Here is a 25,552-nt window from a genome sequence, read left to right as displayed (position 1 = left end):
CTCAGGACAGCCCAAGTGGCTATCCAAGAACTCCCGCTATAGCCAGTGAATGATGCTAATCATTCTCTTTACTGTCACTGTCTGGTGTCACACAGCACATGCTGAAGACCAATAGACAAGTGTGAGTTTCTTACCCTTACCCAGTTTCTAAACAGGACATTTACTGTAGTTATCTTGGTTTGATTTTGCTTCACTGTGCACATCAGGTGTATTACTAGGGCAAGATTTAGCATGTACTCACTCTGTCATAGGTTACAGAATCACAAAGAGCCACATCTGGGTCTGATCAAGAACTGTGAACATTGTTCACGGTTCTTGGACTCAGAATTGGACGCTGCAGCTGGAGGTTTCTTCAGGGTGTCTCTTATTAGGGAGGGGGTAAATTCACTTACATGGAATAGTTGTGACATGGGCATTTGTGTAATGGGATATGGGCACAGTGGCATGTTGTGCTGGACAGCCAAGGGATGGAGTGGAATAATGGTAACAGTAATACATTAGTAGTGACACTAACATTTTGGGGAATTTATTATTTTTAGGCACCGTGTAAAACCCTTTTACATGAATTGTCTTAATATGTTTTAAGTTGGGTATAATTAAGATGCTCATTTTATTGCAAATAAATTTGGGCTTAGAGCGATTAAGTACCTTGCCCTATTTACACAGCTAGGAAAGAGCAGATATTTGACCCAGACAGATTATAGAGCCTGATTATAGAGCCCATATTACAGACGACTTTCTTACCTACCTAGCCCATTATAGATGTCTACTATTCTCCCCAGTGCCATTCCCAACCTCTTCTTCTGGAAAATAAACAGCCTTTCTCCTTCCCCTACACAACACCCTTATTTCCTTCCCCTAGGAAACACATCCTTCTGATACTCTACCCAGATGGGTCTCTGCTCCAAGCAGAGCGAATAGAAATATTTCCCCAGAATTCCTGAACATGGGGTAAATTTGGATAGTAAGGAAGGTTCTGAGTTGTAGGCCAAGTTTCTAAGAGTGCTGGGTCGACCAGGGAAGTGGATGATCATAGACTGGTCAGCCATGTAGATTCAGAATCATTGCAAAATAGGCCCTAAGATGCAAATGTGACCTAATTGATTAATATCATATGGGCTGATGAAGTCTAGGATACCCTGGCCACAAAAATTTAGTGTCTTCATTATGAAACGGAAGACCACATGTGGCCAAGACTGTTGGCCTTTCAGATACCCGAGAAGCATTGTGTTCATCATCCCTGGCTTTACCTCTGTGCTCAGTGGGGTCTGGGACCAAGGATCTAGTCTCTTGCTGAGGCAGCGGGTTCAGCCAGATGAGGGCCTGGTTGTCGGGGTCAAGCACTAGAGGCCAACGGCAACTGGAGTAGTGGGTGTTGCTTCTCAGAAGCAGGCCTGCCAGGCGGGCTGACTTTGCCTGGGGCTTCAGGTCTCGGTCCCACTGGAGCTGTTCAGATTCAGAGCTCAGCAAGGACAGAAGGCTGAAGGGAGAGCGTATGGAGAGCAGGGGGTTCTTTGGTGGCATGACGACAGATTTCTGCATCTGCTTCCATGCCTGTGCCACATCATCTGGACCCAGGGTCTCCTGAAAGCCCCTACACAGAGCCAGCCACTTGTCTAGTAGCTCCTGGCGCCGCACCGGCGGGAAAGGACCCAGGTAGATGATAGCAGCTGAACACACGAGGGCGTCTCCGAACACAGTCAGGCAGTGCCCCTTCAACTTCTGGCATGAGAAGGGAGAGGGGAGGGCTTATGGGCCAGCGAGGAAGGTACAGGCAGAGAAGGAGTAAGGCAGGAGGTGCAGGAAAGTGTGGCAGGGAGGGCCCAGGGAGCAGCCCAGGAGTTGGGGGCGGTAGTGCAGAAATGAACTTGAGGGGGAATTCCGGGAGGGGCTGGTTACCTGGAGCTCTGTAGTCCAGGAGTGCACGGGTGTGAGCAGTGCAGCCTTGATGGGCCACTTGTGGTACTGGCCACACTGAGCCTGACTGAGGTTCTCTATCATCTGGTTGCTTGAAGCCCGGGCCTCTTCCAGTGTCTTGGCCAGATCCAAATTGTGCTCTAGGGTCTCCTGGGCCTGGAACTGGCAGCGGCCCAGGTGGGCCTGCTCCCGAGCCAGTGTGGCCTCTATCTGCCGCAGAAGCAGGCCCGTGGGTAGTCCTCGACGCTGGGCCAGCCCGTAGCGCAGAACAGCCCAGAGCCAGGCGGCCAGGTTTGCTGCGGGTATGCTTACTGCCCGCAGAGCTGCATCACTCATCCCTGGAGCATTCAGAGCTTGGGTTAGCTTTATCATCTCTGAGTCTGTCATCTTCTCCTTAGGGAAGAACACCAGCTCCTGGGAAAGTGTGTTAAGAGAGGTAAAGGCAGACATAGGTGCTCTGCTCAGAACCTTGCCCCAACCACCTCACTCCGCCAGCGCCCCCCCCCCGCCCCCGCCACCGCCTTAGGCCTCCACTCTCCTCCTCCATTGAGCTCCACATTCCCTACCTGGTAAAAATCCTCGGTGCATAAGAGTTGCTTGGCACTGGCCCAGCCTGTCTCACAGTGGAACAGGTCGCACAGTGCATCGGTCACTTGGACCACTGATTCTGGTGGTGCTCGATAGCTCCGTATCTCCTCAAAGTCAGCCACCTGCAGCTGGCTCAGGGGTCCCAGGAAGGCCTTACCCATCTAAATGAGGAGAGATGCACTCTGGAAGTGAGTTCCCAGAGTGTCCTCATCCTTCAAGGTGTTGCCAGGAAGGATCACTTCTTTCTCAGGGTTCCCATGAGGGCAGTTCCTCAATCATCCTACCACCTTTTCCCCTCCCCCAGAAGACTCCATGACAAGCCATCCCATTCTCTCCTCTGGGCATCTCTCCTATGAAAGGCTGTCCCCTCACAGGAGAGGACCAGTGCAGGGCAGGCAGCAGGAAGAGCCCACCTGCTCCAGGAAAGCCTCGTGCTGAGCCCGCAGGTTATCCCGCTGCTTGGTCAGGGTCTCAATGAGGTTCTCCTGCTGCTGACACTCTGCCAGCTGCTGCTTGATGAGCAGCCGGCCTTTCTGTAGCTGCTGCTGAAGTGTGGTCACATTCTGTAAACAGAGATCCAGGCTCTGCAGCTCAACATCCTGGGCCAGGTGGGACTATCCCAAAGGGAGCCCTGTGGGCGTGGGACTCCAGCAGTTCTCACTTGACAGTCAGGATGACCAAGTTGAACTCTGTATAGTCCCCAGATAAACACTGAGCCCTGGAACTGTCACTTACTGGTGTATGAGCAGCTCCAAGTGGGTGCTTGCTTCTCCTGATCTGCCATACAGGCCTAGGCAGTCTGACTCCAAAGTCTGTGTGCTTAACCATTATGCTACACTCTTTATCTTACTTGACCCATTAGTGGCATTTGTTACAGAAGATAGTTCCCGCTCTCTTGAAGCACTGTCTATCTTTGACTTTCATCACTCTGTGTTATCCTTTGGCTTTGTCCAACTTCTGTGGCTGCTCTTTCTTCGCCTCTCCCTCTACCATCCCTTGGCAACATTTCAGGGCCTCCCTATCTTCTCATTCGACACTTCTATGTATCCTGCCTAATTTCATGGCTTTGATAACCACTTCTGTTCTAAAAACTCTCAAATCACTATCTCAAACCAGATTTCGTTCCTGAGCCCCACATCCATGTATCCATCTGCTTAGTGGAAACCTCCTCTCTGATGCCTCGCAGGCCCCTCAGACTCCACATGTCCACAAATGAACGTCTTGGCTACGCCCCCTCAGATTTCTTACAACCTTATTTGCCTCCTCACATGTTCTTTTTCTCAGAGAACTATGGCAAAATACACCCAAGTTTCCCAAGGAAGAAAACTTTATCATTACCCTGATTCCATCTCTTCTATTCCCCCAAGCCCAGCCCATCTTCAAGTCCGTTCAGGTCTGCCTCCTACCAGTCTGTCCTGCTGCTCCCCTGCCCGTGCGTGGGCTCCCTCACTACCTATTCGGCTCTCTTCTACTCCACTCTCTATGCTGAAACCAAATACCATCACTATCATGTTCCTGAACACTCATCACTCTCCCAGTTGGTTTATGAGGCCTCCATGCCCAGGAGGGCTCAACTCCACTTTCCAACCTCTTATCTCTCCTCCCCCAGCACCCCACTCTCCAGCCATTCCTGACTTTCAGCTCCTCCAATGTGGCACACATTCTCTCACCTCTGGGCCTTTGCCCGTGCCCGATACTTCAGAGTATCAAGTATCAATGGACTTCCTCTGTCATAACACACTGTCTTGTAATTGCCTGGATGAATCCATATGTTCCAGTAAACTAGGAACCATGAAGGCAAGGTCAGTACAGTACCTTATCTTTCTTATTAGGAGGAGCTATCATTTACTGAGCTCTTACTGTGTGCCAGCACTTTCAAATGCTGTCCATGTGAGATCATTTAATCCTCATCCTAATCTCTCTGGATCTTAGTTTTCCCATCTGTAAAATGGGGAAAAGGATAGCCACCTCAGAAAGCTGTAGCAAGGATTCTATTGACCTAGATTTAGATGTAGACATAGCTCTATGTAGACACAGGCATATATATTAATGAGTGGGTAGACAAAAAGAGTGAAGTTCAATTAATTTTTATAGAGTACGGTAATGAATAAATGAACCAGCCGAATATGAGAGAGAAGAGAGATGAAGGACTCCAGAATGACTCCTGGGATTTGGCTTAACTAAGTGGATGGTAATACTAAGTGGATGGTAATGCTGTTTCCTAGGGAACTCTGAAAGAAGTACACACTATTATGATTATTGAGTGAATGGCCAAAGGACCTGACACTGAATGCCTCTGACACTGAACACCTCTCTCTCTCTTTTTAAAGCTTTATTTTTAAGTAATCTTTACACCCACACAATCCTGAGATTAAGAGTTGCATGCTCTTCTGACTGAGCCAAACAGGTACCCCCACTATGAACATCTCTTATCCAGATTTGGGGCTTCTTATGTTGTCCTTTAATATAACTGACCCAGGGGTCAAAGAATAAAAGCACCTTTAAGCCAGATCAACAATTCCTGGTATTAATCGTCTTGGGAAATGGTAGGACCCAAGACAAGAAACTGGAATTTGGAAAACATGGGAGAGGCCATTCCTGTCCCTCTGTGAACTTTTTTTTCTTTTCTTTCTTTCTTTCTTTCTTTCTTTCTTTCTTTCTTTCTTTCTTTCTTTCTTTCTTTCTTTCTTTCTTTCTTTTTTATTTTTAATCTCAGTAGTCTGGAGATTTCATCTAAGCTAGTGATCCTTGGTGGTAGATGGTAGGAGGGCACTAGTACTAGGAGAACTCTAGGGAGCATCATTTACAGAGAACACGATGACAACCATGCATGTGGATACAACGGAAGCCAGACTTCTACAGTTGTGCAGCACTGGGTGAGAGCCCTGGGGCATCCATCAAAAGAGATAGTCTAGGGATTGGGAGCTTATGGCCTAAAAGCCCAGTAGGGGGGAAGCATTTGTCTGTGTGTGGGTTGACCACTAGATTATTTCTCTGAGGTAATCCCTGAACCTTCACCAAAGCATTGTTTAGCAGGAAGAAAAAGAAAGCTGTTTCAGAATTCTTCTTATTAAAAATGATGGGATTTAAATTTGGATTAGAAAAATTCTCTCTTGTTATGTGAGAATTGTATTGGAGGAGCTCTAAGGGAGTGAGCACAGGGAGAGGTGAGAAGAGAATTGGTTACTGGGAGATGTCCTGTAGAGGAGGGTGACGAAAGAAGTTCAGGACAGCAAGATCTAGTGTACCATTCCAATCTCTTTCTGCTTCTTGCCTAAAAATGTCAATTTACCATCCACATTTCCCCAGTTTATGTATGAGCCCTGTATAGTTGGTATTTTTGTGGAAGGAAGAGGTACAGGGACAAAGCTGTGTGGGAAAAAGGAGGGACATAAGAGGTGTGCCAATGAGCCACGATAGAGAATCCAGGAGAAGAAAGGGTAAGAGTAGAGGCAACCGTGAGAAAGTAATCTCTGCCTCATCCCTGATGGGGATGTATACAATTTACTTGGGAAGTAAATTGGACTTCCCATCATCAAAGTACATAGTAAGGACAGCAGAAGCAGACACTGGGGTTTCCTGTGTTTAGAAGAATCAGCCTGGTCTCAGCTGTGCCATGGGGAACTTTGAGCCTAAACTCAAAAGTTTAGAGGAGGAGGCAGCAGGGATTAAAGAGATCCCCTGGGGAAAGGGGTACTCTCAGGAGATAAGAACAAAGGTTCACTCAGGGTTGGTTCCTCCAAAGCCCTCTGTGGGCTCCTGCTTTGACCCTACTGTGCATACATCATAATCTTCTCCCTCTTTACCTTGTGGGAGGTTTTCAGCAGCTGTTCTAAGTTGAAGACAAAGTTGGTGTAGGTATTGTGCTTCTTGATAATCATTCTCAGATGACCCAAGGCATTCTGGATCCTGGAGATACAATGTACCAGTAAGTGGGCCCAAGGAAGCAGAAGGAGGTACAGGGCAGGAAATGGGACAACTCACCGCTGGAACTTGTTCTTAATCTGCAGAGTCATCTGTTGCTGCAGCAGTGTGAAGGTGTCCAGAAAGTCTAGGAAAGTCTTGGGGGTGACGAGTGGCAACTCGGGGCATAGGTGTCCATAATAGCTGACAGCCGAAAGGTGAATGAGAGCCATGGCTTTAGCCACCCTGGGAATTGACGCCTGGAGGTCTGGGCACTTCAGAGAGTCTGAAATGGGCATGACTTTAGTCTGTGAGCTTATAGGAGAACAGGTAAGAAAAGGGACCCTCTTCTGATTTGGGAAGGAAGGCAGAAAAGGTGAAGGGGATCACTAGATTCTGGGAAGAGAGAGACAGGGAGACTGACCTGAATCCTCATTAAAACCTGGTTGAGAGTAGTAGGGAGAACAGGTAGAAAGGGCTTACCATCATCAGTGGATACATTCTGAGCACCTTCCAGGTAGTACCGGACCACACTGATGAGGGAATCTTGGTCCCACGGTTCATAGCGGTCAATGCTAGCAATGGCCAGTTGAAGAAGCCTCAGGAAAAGGGTGGAGGGCAGCTCCCCGTGGATCTGGTCATCTCCAATCAGGATGAACATGTGCAGGTGGTTGCAGACTTGCTGATAGAACCTGTGGGCCAGGGGCTCAGATACCACGCTCCCCTTTATCCCTGTTTTCCCATTAAGCCCAGTGCCAAACCTGAACCCTTAGCCCCAGTCTTCTGAGCCCTCACAGCAGCTCTTAGATTTCTTTTTGGCCTTTTGGCCAGCATAGAGAAAGAGAAGAGCAGCACCTCACATGGGGTTCTTGGTCTCACCTCTGCAACAGCATTTCTTTTTTGATGTTCTGCTTGACACTAAGGTTTTCTCTGGGGAGATGTTCTTCAATGCTGTCCAGATCTGCCTCTGTATACTGGTCAGGGAAACTGCCCCAGGTTGCCAGGGCTAGCAGACGATGAAGGGTAGTGAGATCCACACCCTTGGGCACCAGCAGGGCCACTGGCTGGCCTAACATTCCAGCATGCCAGCTGGCATCCCGGAGGCACTGGAGAATGGCCTCCTCTGAGCCAGATGGCAGATGGAAGAGGCGGGCCTGGTAAATGCTAGCTGCCAGAGAGATGGCCGTACGGCGCCCTGTACCCAGAGCCCTGGAGAGCAATAGGCCATGCTGCCGGGGCCTGGCCAGCACCCGGACCAGGCGGGCCACGTGCTTGGCCATGGAGTGGCACCGGGCAAGGTGGGCGCTCAGCTTCAGCTGAGCAGCTGAAGTGGACAACTGCTCCTCCAGGCTCTCCCATTGCCGTTCCAGGTACAAGTTGGGGCTCTCAGAATTGGACCCTAGTGTTAGCTCCTGACTGAAGACCAGGTCTGAGGGCTTTTCCTGGGGGCGCAGTAGTAGCACTGGTAGCAGAAGGGGTGAGGCCAGGTCCATCTGGGCTGTTTTCTGCCACCAAATCTTGCTTCTGTTTAACTGGAGTTTGTAGCCAGAAACCTTTGTGCCCTCCTCCTGGCTCATCTTTGGACTTAGGGTTTCTATGGTCTCCCTCTTTACTGGTACTGTGGAAGGTGCTCGACCTGAATCACTGGAGGGTGAGCTGGTGGTGACATCCAGGCTGTAAGGGTCCTCCTCCTCCTCTGTCTCACTGCCGCTGTTGCTTATTAAGTCCTCCCACTGGGCCAGCTCTCCTTCGGATTCCACTTCAGGCACTCTTTCTTCCTCCTCTTCCTCCTCCTCCTCCTCAGAGCCCTTGCCCCCGTTCTGGGGTGCTGGTCCACAGCAGAAGACACTCTGAGCTACTCCTAGGAGCAGCTTGGCACAGTAGGAGCGTTCCCTGGGGCTGTCCAGTCGGTCACAGAAGGTTCTCTGGGCCTCGTGCAACCAGAGACGCACCATGTTGCGCATGGCCATCATAATCATCAGGCGGGTGCCACGCAGGCCCGACACCCGGCGCAAGTGCTCCTGATGGCTGGGACAGTCCAGAAAGCCCCGGGAGCCCATCCTGGTGGGCAGCAGCTGCAAGCTACCCAGGAGTTGGCTCACAGAGTGCAGGGAGAAGCGGTAATGTGGGTGGAGGGGGGAGGGCAGAAAGCAGCTGCCCACCGCCTCCCAGGCCTCCAGCGAGGCCTGGACCAGGGCTTTTGCTAGAACCACCTCCCGTTCCACGGAGGGAAAGCGCTCAAGCCAGGCCTGGACGCTTGGTGTGTGCCTGCTCAGCAGCATGGCCTGGGTCACACTCCCCAGGGCCAGCACCGTGAAGAGTCGAAAGAGGCGTGGACACAGTGGGCGCTCACAGAAGCCTGGCACTGTGGCGGTGGCAAGGAAGTTGACTACAGGCTGCAGGGTCTGCAATTCCAAGGTGCTGTGGCCATACACCGTGCCATCTATGGCCTGGCGCAGAGTCTCCAACACTGGCTGGCAGCTCTTCCCGGGGTCTGTGGGACACAGACCAACAGTGAGGATAGGCAGGGGTGCGCATGACCGTGTCACTCCATTCTTCCTGTTCCTGCTTCACTGGCTTTACTTCTGGCGCACACAGGGCTCTAAAGGAGTTTTGTACACCTGATGCATTGGGACTCGGTCATGTCTGAGTAAATTGATCTCTTCCCACCCACACTCTCCCTAAAAGTGAGTAATTTCTTCTTTCTTCTCCCCACAAACCCTATCTCTGTGACCAATTATTCACTAACAGTCGGAAGGTTTGGAAGCTGAGATGGATGGAAACCTGATCTGACCACAAGAAGAGAGAAGTGCAGCCATCACAATCGGAAGGAGGTATTAGCACATGTGCATTTCTGTAAAGTCAATATTAAGATATGATTTATATAAAATACAATGTATGCATTTTAAATATATAGTTCAGTGAGTTTTGATGAATGTATCCACCCACGTAACTACTGCCCCAGTGATACTCAGAATGCTTCATCATCTCAGAAATTTCCCTCATGACCCTTTGCCGTCAATCCCCCTACCACGTTGTCCCAGGAACTTCTATCTGATCAGATTTCTATCACTATCAATTAGCTTTGCCTCTTTTACTTTTTTTTTTAAGACTTCATTTTATTTATTTTAGAGAGCGAGGTTGGGGTAGAGGGAGAGAGAGAGAATCCCAAGCCTACTTTGTGCCCAGCCGAGCCCAGAGCCTGATACAGGGCTCGATCTCATGACCCCCGAGACCATGACCTGGGCTGAAACCAAGAGCTAGATGCTGAGCTACCCAGGCACCCCACAGCTTTGCCTGTTCTAGAGCTTGAAATACAGGGAATCATATGGTATGTAGTTTGCCAGGTCTGGCTTCTCTCACTCAGCATGATTCTGGGCTTCACCCATGTTTTGTGTGCATCGGTGTGTTTCATTTTACTGGAGTGGTAGCATTCCATTGTAAAAATACCAGAATTGTAGGTCTGCTACAATACTTTAGGTTGTTTCCAGGTTTTGATGATACAAATTAATACTGCTACATACATGTGCTATTGGACACTCACTAATCTTTCCTTTGTGAAGTATCTATTTTTTTAAACCATTTTTTAAAAATGGAGTTTGTTTTCTTACTGAGTTGTAAGAGCTTTTTTATGTATTCTGAGCATAAGTCCTTTTTCAGATATGTGTGTCATATTTCTGTCTATGGCCCATTTTTTCATTTTCTTAAGAATGTCTTCTAAAGGACATAGGTTTTTAATTTTCCTAAGATCTAATTTTTGTGTCATATTTACGAAATCATTGCATCTAACCAAGGTCACACAGATTTTTCTCTTAACATTTTTTGGTAAAGTTTTGTAGTTTTAGCTTTCATATTTAGATCTTTAATTGATTTATAATTAATTTTTGTGTATGTCATGGAGTAGGATTTAAGGTACCCTTTTATCTGCACACAGATATGTAGTTGTTTCAACTTTATTCATTGAAAGGATTACCCTTTCCCCTGTTGAATTATCTTGGCACAGTTGTTGAAACCCAACTGACCACATATGATCATATATCAGATTCTCTGGGGTTTTTTTCCATTAGTTTATCTGTATCCATGTCCTTATACCAATACCCTACTCTCTTGATCACTATAGCTGTATAGTAAGCCATGAAATAACTAGTATAAGCCCTTCCACTTTATTCTTATTTTCCAAAGTAATTTTGGCTCTTCCAGGCCTTTTGCATTTCCATAAGTCTCAGAATGAGTTTATCAATCCTGTCACTTAAAAAAAAAAAAAAGAAGAAGAAGAAGAAGGCTGCTCAGACATAGATTAATCTGGGGAGAATGAGCACCTTAATGATACTGACTCCTCTGACCCATGAACCTGGTATATCTCTCCATTAATTTAAGTCTCATTTATCTCAGCAATATTTAGTAATTTTTAGTGTATATCTCTAACTAAGTTTATTCCTAAATATTTTAAGCTTCCAGATGATATTTTAACTATACTTAAAATTTTTGTTTGTTACTAGGATATAGAAATACTAATGATATCAATAGATTGTATCCTATGACCCTGCTAGATTATTTTTTTAAGATTTTATTTAATTGAGAGAGAGTAAGCAAGAGAGAAAGCACACAATGGAGTGGAAGGGCAGAGGGAGAGGGAGAAGCAGACTCCCCACTGCCCCACTGAGCAGGGAGCTTGATGCCGGGGCTGGGACCCAGGACGCTAAGATCATGACCTGAGCCAAAGGCAGATACTTAACCTAATAGACTGAGCCACCCAGGTGCCCTGACCCACCAAATTAAATTCACTTATTTATTCTAGTAGTTTTGTAGGGTTCACTTTTGTGGTTGTTGTTGTTGTAGATTCCTTATGATTCTCTAGGTAGAAAATCATGTTGTACATCAGTAGAGACAGTATTACTTTGTCTTTCCAATTTTAAGGCTTTTATTTCTTATTGCACTGGTGTGGGTCTCTGGTGCAATAGTGAATAGAATCAGTGAAAGTGGACATTGTTGCCTTGTGACTGATCTTTGAAAGTATTCGATATTTCACCTGTTGATTATGTACTTACCTATAGGGTTTTTTTTAAGATTTTATTTTTTTATTTATTTGACGGAGAGAGATCACAAGTAGGCAGAGAGGCAGGCAGGGAGAGAGGAGGAAGCAGGCTCCCTGCTGAGCAGAGAGCCCAATGCGGGGCTCGATCCCAGGACCCCGGGGGATCATGACCCTAGCCAAAGGTAGAGGCTTTAACCCACTGAGCCACCCAAGTGCCCCCTTACCTATAGGTTTTAATAGATGCTCTTCATTAAACTGTGAAAGTTCCCTTCTAGTCCTAGTTTGCTGAATGTTACCATGAATAGTGTTGAATTTTACCAAGTGCTTTCTCCTTATCTACTGTGATGATCTTACGCTTTTCATCATTCTGTTAATGTCATGAATTACACTGATTTTTGAAAGTTGAGTCAACTTTGCATTCTGGGGATATACCGTGTAAGCTACATACCACAGATTTTGATAACATTTTGCTTTCATTATTCAGTTCAAAATATTTCCTAATTTATCTTGTGGTTTCTTAGATGCATGAGTTATTTAGAAGTGTTACTTTATTTTATTTATTTTTTTAGAGAGTGTGAGAGCAGAGGGTGGGGAGGGGCAGAGGAAGAGGTAGAGAGAATCATAAGCAGGCTCCACTCCAGGCACGGAGCCTGACGTGGTGCTCAATCTCATGACCCTGAGATCATGAGCTGAGCTGAAATCCAGAACCAGACACTTAGCTATCACACATAGGCACCCCTAGAAGTGTGTTAATTTCAAAGAATTTGGGAATTTTCTAGGTATTTGTTATTAATGAGTTTTATTGTTGTAGTTAGAGAAAATATTCTATAAATTTTAATCCTTTGAAATTTGTTGAGACTTATTTTGTAGCCCAGCATATCATCTGTCTTAGAGAATGTTACTCGTACACTTGGAAAGAAAATGCATTTTGCATTTAGTGGGTATGATGTTCTATAAATGTACGTATAGTTGATAGTGTTATGTAGATCTACTTCCTTATTTCCTCTCTCCTGCTCTATCAATTATTGAAAGGAGTGTTAAATCTCCTACTATGATTTTTGTACCTGCTATTTCTCTCAGTTCTATCAATTTTTTAAAAATATATTTTGAAGCTGTTTCAGGTGCATATACATTTAGGACTTTGATATCTTTTTGATTAATTAAATCTTTTAATTAGGAGATGTCCAGTTCTCTATCTCTGGTAATATCCTTTATCTTGAAGGACTTTTTGGAGTGCTTAGGACTTTACATTTAATGTTACTATTCATATGTTTGGTTTTTGTTTTTTTTTAAGATTTTATTTATTTGACACAGAGAGAGAGAGAGATCACAAGTAGGTAGAGAAGCAGGCAGAGACAGGGGGAAGCAGGCTCTCCGCCAAGCAGAGAGTCTGATGCGGGGCTCGATCCCAGGGCCCTGAGTTCATGACCTGAGCCGAAGGCAGAGGCTTAACCCATTGAGCCACGCAGGCACCCCATATGTTTGTTTTAAAGTCCATCATACTGTCATTTGTCTTCTAATTTTCCCTTTTATTTTTAATTCCTCTACTGCTCATTTCCTCCTTCCTCTTACATAACTTAAGTATTTTTTATATTTAAAATATTATGTATTTTAAATTATACTCTTTGATATTATTATTTAGTGATTTTTTCTATGGTAATATTATGCCTCCTTAATGTGTTGATACTTTTAAGTAATATCATACCACTTAATACTCCATACCTGACCTTTCCCACTTCCTATTTCACATTGAACAAATGTAAGACTCTTACAGTAGTATAATTTTTACTCATTGCTCCATACCCTATCCTTTTACTAGTGTTCCAATTTATTTTCTACCTCTCCATACATTATCAACTCCATCTAAAACTATTATTACTTAAATTTCACATATGAGTAAAATAATATGCTATTGTCTTTCTCTGATGTATTTCACTTAGCCCAATACATTCTAGCTCCATCTACATCATTGCAAATGAGAGGTGAACATACGGGAAGGTGGGGGAGAGGGAAGCAAACCATAAGAGACAGAGAACAAACTGAGAGCTGATGGAGAGAGGAGGGTGGGGGGTAGGCTAGATGGGTGATGGGTATTGAGGGCACTTGTGTTGAGCACTAGGTGTTGTATGTACGTATGAATAATGAATTCTACTCCCGAAGCCAATATTGCACTGTATGTTAACTAACTACAGTTTAAAAATTTGAAAAAAATACAAATGTTATTACTTTTCTTTTTAAACTCTTAACTGTATTTTAAGGAAATTAAAAGATGAAAAAGATAGTTATTTATATGCACCCACATATTTACCATTTCTTGCACTCTTCATTCTTTTCTGTAGACCTGAGTTTCCATATGACACTATTTCCCTTCTGCCTAAAGAACATCTATTAGGCTTTTTTTTTTTTTTTAAGAGAGAGTGAGGGGCAGGGAGCTGGGGTAGGAGGTGGGCAGGCAGTTCAGAGGGAGAGGGATAGAGAAAGAATCTTAAGCAGGATCCCCACCCAGCACGGAGGCTGTCGCAGGCTTTGATCTTACATGACCCTGAAATCAGGACCTGAGCGAAATCAAGAGTTGGCCACTTAACCAACTGAGCCACCCAGGTGTCCCTTTTAGCATTTCTTACAGAGCAATTGTAGCAACAGTAAATATTCCCAGCTTTCATGCATCTGCAATACTTTCATTTCATCTGCTTTCAAGAAGGATATCCTTACTGTATAGAGAATTCTAAGATGACAGGTTCCCCTGCCCCCACCTTTTAGTCCTTGAAATGTGTTGTTCCACTATCCCCTGGATTCTGTGTTTCTGATGGGAAGTTAACCATCACTCTTAATACTATTTATCTATACGTAACATGTTTTTATCTTTTTTCTGACCACTTTCAAGGTTTTTCTTTCTTTGATTTTCTGCTATATGACTATGATGTGCCTAGGTGTGGTCTTCTTCTTATTATTTTACTTGGGCGGTAACTGAGCTTTCTATATTTGAAAAGTTAATATTTTCCAAGAAATTTGGGGAAATTTTGGCCATTATTTCCTCATAGGTATTTTTTCCTGCCCTATTCTCTCTCCTTCTGGACCTCCAGTTATGTGTGTGTGTGTGTGTGTGTGTGTGTGTGTGTGTGTGTGTGTGTATGAAGCTCTATTTTTTTAAAGATTTTATTTATTTATTTGACAGAGAGAGAGAAAGACAGCTAGAGCAGGAACAGAAGCAGGGGGAGTGGGAGAGGGAGAAGCAGGCTTCCCCGCCAAGCAGGGAGCCTGATGTAGGGCTTGATCCCATGACCCTGGGATCATGACCTGAACTGAAGGCAGATGCTTAAAGACTGAATCACCCAGGCGCCCCTGCCTGAAGCTCTATTCATAGTCAATATATTTCCGTTCCTCAGAACAGTCAGGATTCACTGACTCTTTCTTTTGCTATCTCCAATCTGCTATTAAACCATGCAGTGAATTTTTCATTTCAGTTACTGTATTTTCTTCTTCTAAAATTTCTGTTTAGTTATTTTTAGTAGTTTCCATTTCTTTGCAGAGATTACTTATGTGTTTGTCCATTTGAGTCATATTTTCCATTAACTACCTGAGGATTCTTATAATAGCCATAATAGCTGCTGTAGATATTTGCTAGATTTAACTTCTAGACTATTTTAAGGTCAGTTTTGAATTGACTGTTTTTTTTCTAGATGATGGGTCACAGTTTTTTGTTTTATTGTACATTTATTAATTTTTTATATTATACTAGATGTTTCAGTGGCTGTCACCCTGGGATATCTTTTACACTGCCAACTGTAATATACTTCACTCCACAACATTGTTTGCAATTGTTTTCAACCCTCCTGTTGAAATCTCTTCTCAGTTGCTAGTCACAGATTTGAATTTACTCTTTCTATTTTCCTCTGACAATTTGATTATTTGTGCAAATTCACCTAAAGGCCCAAATAATATAGTTGTAGAAAATTACATGTTTTAGTGTTACACAGACTTAAATTTTAATCTTGGTCCTGACACTTAACTGGCTTGAGTGTCTTAGGCAAATTATAAAATATTTTAGTTTCATCATCTTTAAAATGCCCATAATATATCTCTTCTTTTTTTAAGAATGTATTTATTCATTTGAGAGAGAGAGGCAGAGACAGAGAGAGCACAAGAAGGCGGAGAGGCAGATGGAGAGGGAAAAGCAAACTCCTCACTTGATCAGGGAGCTCCAAGGGGGCTGGATCCCAGGACCTAGAGATCAGGACCTGCCCTGAAGGCCAACATTTAACCATTTGAGCCACCCACATTCCCCTCAAAATCTCCATCTTAATAGGCTTTTATAGACACTAAAGATGACATAGATAAAACACATAGTCCTCAATAAATTATACACCACCTGATTCAAGTATTCTATGTCCTATATTCAGGTCTAACTGGACAATCCAGCTAATGCTTTAGACCACTGACTTCCCTGACTCCAATTCTGCCCATTCCCATGGCCATATTAAAACCTGTCATCATCTAGAGGCACACCACTTTAGAAACTTTAAACTTCAATATTGCTAACTTTTATCACAATTTCCCCTTTCCTTTCTAATCTTTGCTTGTACCAACTCTTACTGAGCACTTACTTACTACTGAGTCTATCAAAATGAGTAAGACAAATCTGAATCTCTCTTCTCATGAAGCTCAGAATAAGCATAAATAAGTAAACATATAATCATAAAACTATGGTTGTCACAGATTTTTTACGGAACACGAGATGAGTGTCTAACCTAGCCTGGAGGCTCGGGTTTCCTAGAGAGCACACTGACTGAGATTATCTGTAAAGAATAAGGACTTAGCCAGATACATACAGGGAAGGCAGAAAGGACAGCAATCCCAGAGGCTAGCGGAAGCTTGATTTATTGAATGCCTGTACATAGCTGACTCTAGTTGGAATACAGCGTGTGAAAGCTTAGAGAAGAAAGCCTCACTGCAAGAAGCCTTGCAAAAACATTCACCAGTGTTTCAGGTAATGACTATCTGAACCAGGGAAGATGGAATGGAAATAAGTGGAAAGATTTGAGAGATATGTAGAATGCCAAGTTGAGAGACAATGTGAATGGATTTTGGTAAGAAAGGGGGAGATGTCAATGAGATTCCTGGCTTGAGTGACTGGATGGATGGTTGTACTAGTTAACAGAGGACAAAAGCAGGTTTTAGGGGTAAGATGATGAGTTGAATCTGAAGTGCCAATGGGACAACAAGGTAGAGATACACAGTAAGTAGTTGGATAAACAGGTCTAGTGCTTAGAAGAACATCCCTGGCCTGGGGTAAGTATTTAGCAGCCAAACACAGAGATGGTGGGTAAGGTCATGGGAGGGTTATGATTGTTCAGGAAGCATACGTACAATGAGAAGATACTAAGAATGGATTGCTGAGATTTGGTCTGTAGGTGTCTAACTGGGAGTCAGTAAATATTGTTAGGGACTTTACAGCCTCCAGAGAACACAAGGACTCCTTCTTTCCCTCTACCCAGCTCCTTACCAGAAGCGGCCAGGTGCAGATCCTCCAGCAGGAAGAGGAGGGAGCCTTTAGAATCCAGGTGGTGCCCAGGCCACGGGGCAGCCTGTGCTTGGCCCTGGACCCCTCGACTCAGCAGCAGGCGTAGGTGGATGGGAGTGAAGGCAGGGTGGATGGGGCTGCACACATAGGGATGATGTGGCTCCACGAGCACCTCCACAAAGGTGGACTTCCCGGTCGCCGCCTCTCCAGCCAGCAGCACTGGGTGTCCCTCTGACAGAAGCAGGTCCACCACATACAAGAGCCGTTCAGTCTATGGCACAGAAGCAGGACTTACTGGGGCAGCACGAGTTTAGGATAGTAATTTAGCTGAAAGCAAAGTCTAGGGGTCTCATCTTAGAGCTGTACTTGCAGAACACTTCATATATTCTTGTGATTGTGAAAACATATCAAAGAACAGGAGCAGGTAGACCTTAGCTGGGCCTAGAACATGGACTCCTCCAGGATATCTCCTTGAACCCCAACCCCAACTGCTGCCCCACTGTCCTCACACCTGTGGAGAAGGGTTGAAGGCTCCCAGAGTTCCCCTGATGCGGCTACCCAGGTAATGGCCAGTGAAGGGGACCAATGTCCCATTATCAGGACACACATGTAGATCAAACACCAAGGCTGAAGGCGGTGGCTCAGGATAGTTGGAGAGGCAGCTAAGAGAACCCCTCAAGAAGGTATCAAAGAGGGGCCAGAGCCTGTTCAGTTGGATGTATAGGCAAAAGTGTCAAGATAGTTACAACAGTTCCATTTGTGACGCACTCACACATTCCACTCCCCCTCCGCCCCCACTGGCAGTGATGTCACCTGAGTTTTTAACTTCCATGCTCCAGTCCATCTCAACCCTCTGCATCACCCACTCCCAATCCCGCTCCTGAAGATACCTGGAGGGCAGGTGGGCTCCAAAGCCCCAGATCAACGCAAAAAGAAAGCTGCTGACAGCCAGCAAATGTTTCTTGCGCTGATTAGGTGCATCATCATTGTCAACCTGGGATGGGTTCAGAGAGCTGCTTTTTGAGGACTTGAAGCTTTGGGCCACAGGATCGCTAAAGCTGAGGTCTTCTGCAAAGGTCACCATGGCCAGAAGAGGAGCCCGGGCAGGAAAAAGGTAGTGGGGAAAGAGTAGAGACTGGCTCTGTCACTGTCCACTTTCAGTCCCTGACCCAAGCCCACCAAAAAACCCATGTTCCAGGCACCAGCTATATAACAGCTGTCCTCAAGGCCCCTTATCTCTGAGCCATCCCTTCCCTTTCCCTTCCCTTCACCTGAGATGTGTGCCTTCTCCCCCTCATCTATCCTCAGGTGGGGGTCAAGCAGACAACGCAAGATACGGGCCAGACTGGTGACTTCAGCCACACCTGGGCAAAGAGCCCGCTGCCCGTGAACATGCAGCAGAGAGCTGGCGCCCTGGCAGGTGAGGAATTGGAACGTTGCTGGCACCAGCACTTCGGCCAGGTGGTTGAGCTCAGCGACCGTGTGGAGATGCAGGTGGTACTCGTGCGGCAGGGCTGCCATCAGGACGCTAAGCATCCCCCGCCATGTCTGCTCCCCACCACACCAGACCAGGGCACATTGACTCACCACTGTGGGGGACATGCCTGTTGCATCTCCCACCTCCATCAGGAGAAAAGTACCTGGGGGTCGTGCTATCTGCTGACCACTGGGGAGGCTGAGCTGGGGGGCATCTTTCAGGAGGCAAGTGATGGGGTCCAGCCAAGAGGCATTGGCTACCCCATCACATACTATCCAGTGCTGGATCCCCACTGATTCCTGTGGTGGCCCCCTCAGGCTCACAGTCTTACACATACTGGCTGCACGCAGCAGCCTAGGGAAGACACCGTGGTGCCAGCAGGGGCCCTCTAGCCATCCCAGGAACTCCTGGGGGCTGAGGACATTGGGATATAGGTGTGTGACTTCCACCGGCTGGCAGCCCTGGGTTGAGGCATCCTCCCTGGCCGCCAGCTGATTCTGGATCTTAAATAAGCTGTGCCAGCAAGTGGTCTTGCCACTGCCTGCGGGGCCCAGGAGTATAATACCCAAAGCCCGGCCCAAAGCCTGGCTCAGCTGCTCTAGGGATCCCAAAATATCAGGGCTGGGATGAATGCCTATCTGCAGCAATTCCTCCACCAGCAACGGCTTCCTTGGCGTGTGTGCCTCAGGCTCTGCCAGCACCTGCCTGGCATTAGGGAAAAGCCCACAGAGCAGCTCTTGGAGATTGTGCAGGTGGAGACCACTGAGGGTGCTGAACAGTGGCGAGCGTAGCAGAGCACGCAGGAGGGCAGCCTCTTCGGTCACAGCCAGGCTGTGGGGCTGCTGGGACCTGGGCTCCTCCTTGGTCACATTTAAATTCTGTATCATGTCTTCCAGTATTTGCTGGAGCAGGGGCAAACGGCAGGGCAGGGGTGCTGACGCCAGCTCAAGCTCTAGGGAGAAGAATTTAGATAAGCGGGAAGCCATGTGGGAGGCATCCCGCATCCCTGCACCTAGCAGGGTCAGCTCTGCCACTCGCTGAAGGTCAGGCAGTGTCAAGGCCACAGGCCGCAGAAGCAAGTGCAGGTTGGCAGGCACAGCAGGGCTCAGGGAACGCAGTGTCAGGAGAGAGCCGTAGCCAAGGCGTATGTATACGTGGTGTTTCTCAAAGAAGCCACTGCCGAGGAGCTGGGGTTGTGTGGGGTCAACAGTGCTGGGGCTTCGGGAGGCCGCCTGGTACAGTGGGGCATAGAGGTGGTGCAGTTCAGCCAGACGCTGGCCCAGGGCAGACAGCAAGCCAAGGGGCAGGCGCTGAGCTGCTTCCAACAGCAGCCAGGCACCACCCTGCAAGGCACCGTTCAGGTAGTTGCTTAGGCTCTGGGCCTCTATCTGAGGCAGGCAAGGCATTGTCACCAGCTGGCGCCCCAGGGCCCGTGCTAGGCTCTTCACCGTGGTTGCCTTGCCTACTCCATCAGGGCCCAGTAGAGTCCCACAGGCCACCTCCTCCAAGGCCAGCAACAGTACCAGGGCTGGACGCTCAGGCAGCAGGCTGGGCAGAGACCCCAATCTGGGACCTAGGTACTCATAATTGTACAGGAAGGACCGGCCAAGAACGTCTATCCAGCATGCAGCTGGCGACGGAGAAGTCACAGCAGATGCGATAGTCTTGAGACTCTGCAGGGGACTCTGGGGGATGACATGAGGTGAGCCCAGGTGATATTTGAGTTGGCGAGCCCAGTGGAAATCTGTCAGATCACTGACCTGGTGCTCCTGCAGCAGCTGTGCTATATCCCGGTGAGTCACTGCCATGGCCAGCAGGGCACTGAGCAGGCTGGCCTGGCGGACAGAGCCCAGGGGCTGCTCACCCTGGGAGGCCCTCTGGGCCCGTATAAAATTCACCAGTGCCTCAAGCTTGCACACATGCACGCGGACCATGGCAGGGGTCTTCCCCTCCAGCAGAGCCTCCTCCATCTCTGCCCGCCATACCACCTCCTCTGCCACCAGCACACACTGCCACGGGAAGGCCTGGACTACGTGCAGCCAGTGGTGCGCAAACAGTTGTGGGGCCAGCTGGCTTTCCTGGGGCAGCTGCTTAGAGGCCTCATCTAGCGATGGGCCCAGAGTGAGGCGGGAAGCCACACAACCCTGCAACTTGTGCACCAGGGCCAGACGCAGGCACTTCTCCAGAGAGGCCAGCCACTTGGGGAGATCTGAATGCAGAGGAATGGACCTCGGCAGCTTCACCTCCTCGCCGCCTGCCCCTAGCACCGCCAGCGCCTCCACCCAAGTCAATGCGTTTGGGCTTGCCTCCCGGTCATCCACCTTTTCATCAAGTGGGCTGGACGTGAAGCTCACAGCGTGCACATGAGGAAAGCAGCGCCGTACCCATAGCTGGGCCTCGCAGGACTCCAGGGGGGCAGCCAGCAGGGCCACCAGCTCGCTATCACTGAGGAAGAAGAGGCGGGGGAAATGAGCACACACCCGATAGAGCACACTCTTCAGGGCCATAATGATGCCCTCCAGCTCCACGGAGCCTGCCTGAAGCAGCTGTTGCAGCTGCTGGCCTTGGAAATGAGGGCTCCGCTTGACACTGGGCACGATAAGTGACAGAACCCAGGGGTCATCTACAGAGATCTGCATCAGGGTCCGATACTGATCGTCTGTGGCCTTGAACCGGGAGTTCTGCGGTGAGAGGAGATAAAAGTGAGGGAAGCTCTCCCTCCCCGCCTGAGCCCCACGACAACACAGTAGCCCTTGTCCACCTGCCTCACCCTTCTTCCCTACCAGGTCAGGACTAGGAAACTCGATCTTCATCTCATGCAGAACTTTATTCAGAAAAATCCACTGCTGCTGGAAAGTCACCCACACCTCCAGCAGGGCACCTGTGTGAGCAGTGAGAGGAACACTGGAGGGAGACTGGGGTTTTAGCTTCTGCTAGGGGGTGCAGCTGGTCCTGACCTCTCAGGGTGCCCCACCCCAAAATACTCAGCAGGACCCAGGGACCTTGTTTGGAAGACAGCAAACTTTCACTGTGAATAAGATTTCAACTGGTCACCTCAGCCCAAGAAGTGGTTCTGGAGGGGATCCTCACTTTGTCCTTCTGATCTTGCCCCCACTCAACCCCCACCTCTTAACCCCATCCCTCCAGGCCAACCCACCTCAGGTCCTACCCATTCATCCAGCTAGAGGCCTGCACTCACTCAGGCTATGCATGATGGTCACCCACTCCAAAGCTGCTTTGTTTAAGTCTCCCGACTTTTGGATGGCCAGGATCTTGAACAATACCTGAAGACTTTCCTGGATAGAATCCTGCAGGCTGCCATAATCTAAGGAAGAGTGCATTCCAGCTGAGCTGAGCTGGCAGTTGATGGCGCAAGGGCAGAAATGACTAGTACCCAAATAACACTGACACTCAAGCTATTCTCTAGAAGACCCAAACATGTTTTCTTCCACTAGTTGAGAATTATGCTCACCTAGAGTCAGAGTGTGTTTGCAAGCCTGTTCATGTGAGTTATAATCTAATTACAGAGTTTGATCTGATATTATGTTAACCACTTAAATATGGGTGGGGAAAGAGTTCCTGGTTCTATGGAAACTATGGAAAGCCTTCAGTAAAGGTGAGTTGATAAAGCATATTAAATTATGTATAGGTCAATTTTTAAAAATTGGAAATTGTAATAAAAATCTAGAAAAATTCTGTACTCCAGCAACTTCATAAGCGTCTTCACATCACTGCTCAACTTTACAGAAGTTGAGAGCAGAAATGGTGGACAGTGCATTAATGTGGGAAAGGCAGTGAGGAACTTCTATCAGTTGACTGCAAATCAAAGTAAAGCTCTTGTCCTTCAGCCAAAAGGTTAATAAATAAATGTGTATTTATATGTTTAAAGCTAAAGTAAAAATCTTAAGCCATATATACATCATTTTTTATGATCTTCCTATTTAACTGACTGAATTTGCCAGTTGGGGTTCAAGTGGGTTGGATAAGAGAATTTCTCTTCTACTGGCAATTCCCTAACTATGCCATCTCGGTGCCTGTATGTATGTCGTTCCCTCTGCCTAGGATGCACTTTTCTTCCTGTAAGTCTGGCAAACTTCTAATCCTTCAGGAGTCAGCATGAGGCCTTTGTCTATGGGAAGAGAAGATTCCTCTGACTCTCTTCAGTCCTTTAAAATCTGTCCTCTTTCTGAGATTTGACTGCCCTCCGTTAGATTCTCCACCATGCAGTCATCTCTACTCTATTGTCCTCTCTCACTGGACTGGGGGCTCCTGAGGGACAGCACTTCCGTCTGTGAATCTCCACGTCTCCTATGTTTGGCTCAGAGAAAACAGATAAGGGTAAATGAGTGGAGCAAAAGCTCAGACAGCAGGATGCCATCTAGAGGAAAGAGCACTGGAAAATGGAGAGATATCATCACTGTGAGGGATTTCTTAGTACACCCAGAAAGGGAAGGACCTTTGCTAAAGAAGCAGCATGGGCAGGAGGAGGGAGCTCCCAAGATTAAGACTTAATAAGAGTGACATGAAAGACACTGTCTCAGGACAGACTGGTGTATCCTGTCCAGTAAGGATGAGGCCCTGGCTGGAGAACCTAGATCCCACAGGGCTTGGTGGACCTGGTGGACGAAAATGGCCCCTGGCAGTGGGCTATCACCCAGCAGCAAACCCTGGTCTCACCTGAAAGGATGAAGGTGCCACTGTCCTTGCCCACCACTTCCCACTGGGGGCTGCGGACCATTTGCTTCTTGGGGCGCTCCCCGCCTGGGGGCTCATAGGGCACGTGAAGGATGAAGTTGATGAGTCGCAGCTGGCGTGCCTCCCAGACCCGCTGTAGCCGCCGTAGGGTATCTTGTGCATGGATTCGTTCGTTTTCACACTGCCAGATCTGGAACAGCTGGGTCTCAGGAACCAGCACTGGGTGATGCCTCAGGGGAGAGCCTTGAAGCTGGGACTCAAGGGCCAGGGCTCAGGGGAGTGGAAGTGTCAGAGATGGAGAGTAGGATCATTTGGCTTCAGATAGGCCATCTGTAGCATAGTTTGACCTAAAGCTGCTGCCTTGAAACCCACTCTTTTCCAAGGTTTCAGCGGAGGACAGTACCTTAATCAGCTCATGTTGGAAAAGGGCAGGTGTTGGGGGACATCTGCTATCCTGTGTGCCTACAACTTTGGGAGCGGGGCATCTCCCAGTCAGAGTCTGAAACCACCCATCAGATCCCCACACCCTCCAGGCAGGATAGCAAACTCAGCTTCCCACCTTCCCAACCACAAGCCAAAATCTACGGCCCCCTGTTGCAAGGGGTTGCTAGAACTTAACTGGATCTATTACAGTTTAGCAAATAGGTCCTGGGTTTGGACCAACTCCCTTTCTCTGGAGGGCCCCACCTGATTGATTCGATCTGCAAAATCCAGCAGTGGACAAGTGAGCAGCTGACCCAGTGTTAGGAGTTCCATGTTGCAGAGACTGTCTAACCCTAAGGCTGGAGGTAGAGGAGACAAGTTAGAGCAACACCTGGTATATGGCAGAGTCTGGCCCATATCCCAGAGTCTCAGATCGGCAACCCTGAGCCCAGCCCAGGCCAGCTCCCCAACAGAAGATCTGAAAGTACAACATAGAGCCAAGAACTCAGAATGTAGGGTTCAGAGCACAGAGCTAAGATTCGAGCCTGAGTCTAGCCCAAGGCAGCAGAGAGGACCCACAAGATGGTGCAGGAGGCTAGAAATATTGGTCCCTGTGGGAGCAAGGCAGGGAGCAACCCAGGGAGGAAAGGTGTTGCCCACAGGAGCAGCAGGGAACAAAGTTGTTACTTGTTCTAATCCCCAAGTCCTTTCCTCCCCACCACGACCCCACCCCACCTCCCCCAGCCCTGACTCTACCCAAAACACACCTCGTAGAAGGGCTTGGAAGTTCTGGAGCTGGAGGCTGCCCAGCTTGGTCAGTAATGGCAGGTAGCTACGGAACTCCTCTACCATGCGTATGCAACACTGCAGGACTGGGCTGTGCAGCTCCAGGCTTGTACTCATGTGGGTTGCCTCCATCAGCCAGCCTTCTGTCTTCTCCTGGGCCATAGTCATGCTGAACTAGAGGGAGGAAGGTTCACTGTCAGCTGGAGACCCTTCCCCCACCTTCCGCCTGCAGCCTCTCCACTCAGGCAGGAGCTCTGAGAGCGTTGGCACCTTGGCAAAAGCCATGCACTTCCATTCGCTGATGTTCTCGGAGATGACTCGGTACAGGTGCCAGATGCGCTGCTGCTGCACAATCGGACGGGTACCGCAGACTGGCAAGGGCACTGGACTCTCGTCTCCTGTGGGATAGGGCAGGCTGAGGCCTAGGCTGGGGGCGGGGGTCATGGTGATCAATGGTCAGTCAGGAGCCTGTAATGGCAGAAACAAGCATCTAAAAGTGCCAGGGCTGGAGTAGCCAAAGTTGTTCAGTACAATGCAGGTGGGGACCATCCAAGGGACAGTGCTTCCTGTTGCTGGGATGCACCAGGCACGCTCCTTTCTGCTGAGGGCTTTTGATGGGCAGTTCATTCTTCTGGAACACTGTCCCCTCAGAGACCATATATCTCACTCCCTCACCAATTCAAGTCCTTCCACATGTGGCCCGGGGAGCCCAAGCTGTTATGAACGGCTACCTACCCTCCCCGCCATTCCTGACACCTCTTACTTGCTCTCTTCTTTTTTCTGCGCAACTTCTCAGTTTCTAAAATACTCCACGATTTGGTTATATTTTACGTTTATTATTTGTTATCTTTTTCTCCCGGCTACAGTGATGGGCTGTGAGGGCAGGAGGTTTGTTCTTTGTCCACTGATACACGGCAAGCCCTGTGCACAGTACAGGCACACAACAAGCAGCTGTTAGACAGAAGGACAAATCCAGTGAGATGCCTATGGTAAAGATCTAGCCCACAGAGACGACCATGGAGGGTAAATGATGATGCTTCCAATTTTGTGTACTTCTGGTCATCCTTCCCTCCCTTCATATCTCATAATATCATGGTTTCGGCTAAGGTCATGGTCTCATGGGTAGTGAGACAGAGCCCCACGTCAGCTCCATGCTCAGTGGGGAGTCTGCTTGGGGTTTCTCTCCCCCAGCCCCTCCCCACTATGC

General features: G+C 47.9%; 1 protein-coding gene across 7 annotated transcripts in view; it reads right to left on the bottom strand.

Moving 5' to 3' along the window:
- The window catches only part of DNHD1 (dynein heavy chain domain 1), a 76,595-nt gene that overhangs the window by 9,781 nt on the left and 41,262 nt on the right, over nt 1–25,552 (bottom strand). For 4 of the 7 annotated variants that reach the window (XM_032358905.1, XM_032358907.1, XM_032358908.1 and 1 more), the window contains 18 exons: nt 24,616–24,743; nt 24,327–24,519; nt 23,824–23,918; nt 23,119–23,326; nt 21,641–21,766; nt 21,225–21,322; nt 18,236–21,122; nt 17,855–18,032; nt 17,476–17,668; nt 16,947–17,235; nt 7,288–8,902; nt 6,895–7,100; nt 6,490–6,694; nt 6,312–6,414; nt 2,919–3,068; nt 2,484–2,666; nt 1,900–2,331; nt 1,251–1,722 (listed from right to left, as the gene is read on the bottom strand). In XM_032358905.1, coding sequence (XP_032214796.1) covers nt 1,251–1,722; nt 1,900–2,331; nt 2,484–2,666; nt 2,919–3,068; nt 6,312–6,414; nt 6,490–6,694; nt 6,895–7,100; nt 7,288–8,902; nt 16,947–17,235; nt 17,476–17,668; nt 17,855–18,032; nt 18,236–21,122; nt 21,225–21,322; nt 21,641–21,766; nt 23,119–23,326; nt 23,824–23,918; nt 24,327–24,519; nt 24,616–24,743 — 7,761 coding nt within the window. Of the gene's footprint in view, nt 1–1,250; nt 1,723–1,899; nt 2,332–2,483; nt 2,667–2,918; nt 3,069–6,311; nt 6,415–6,489; nt 6,695–6,894; nt 7,101–7,287; nt 8,903–9,136; nt 9,263–16,946; nt 17,236–17,475; nt 17,669–17,854; nt 18,033–18,235; nt 21,123–21,224; nt 21,323–21,640; nt 21,767–23,118; nt 23,327–23,352; nt 23,599–23,823; nt 23,919–24,326; nt 24,520–24,615; nt 24,744–25,552 lie in introns of those variants that run through there. The other 3 variants (XM_032358906.1, XM_032358910.1, XM_032358911.1) reach the window with 3 other exon arrangements.

Source organism: Mustela erminea, chromosome 9, assembly GCF_009829155.1.
Source record: "Mustela erminea isolate mMusErm1 chromosome 9, mMusErm1.Pri, whole genome shotgun sequence".
Lineage (NCBI taxonomy): Eukaryota > Metazoa > Chordata > Mammalia > Carnivora > Mustelidae > Mustela > Mustela erminea.
This window is presented reverse-complemented; position numbering and strand designations above follow the sequence as displayed.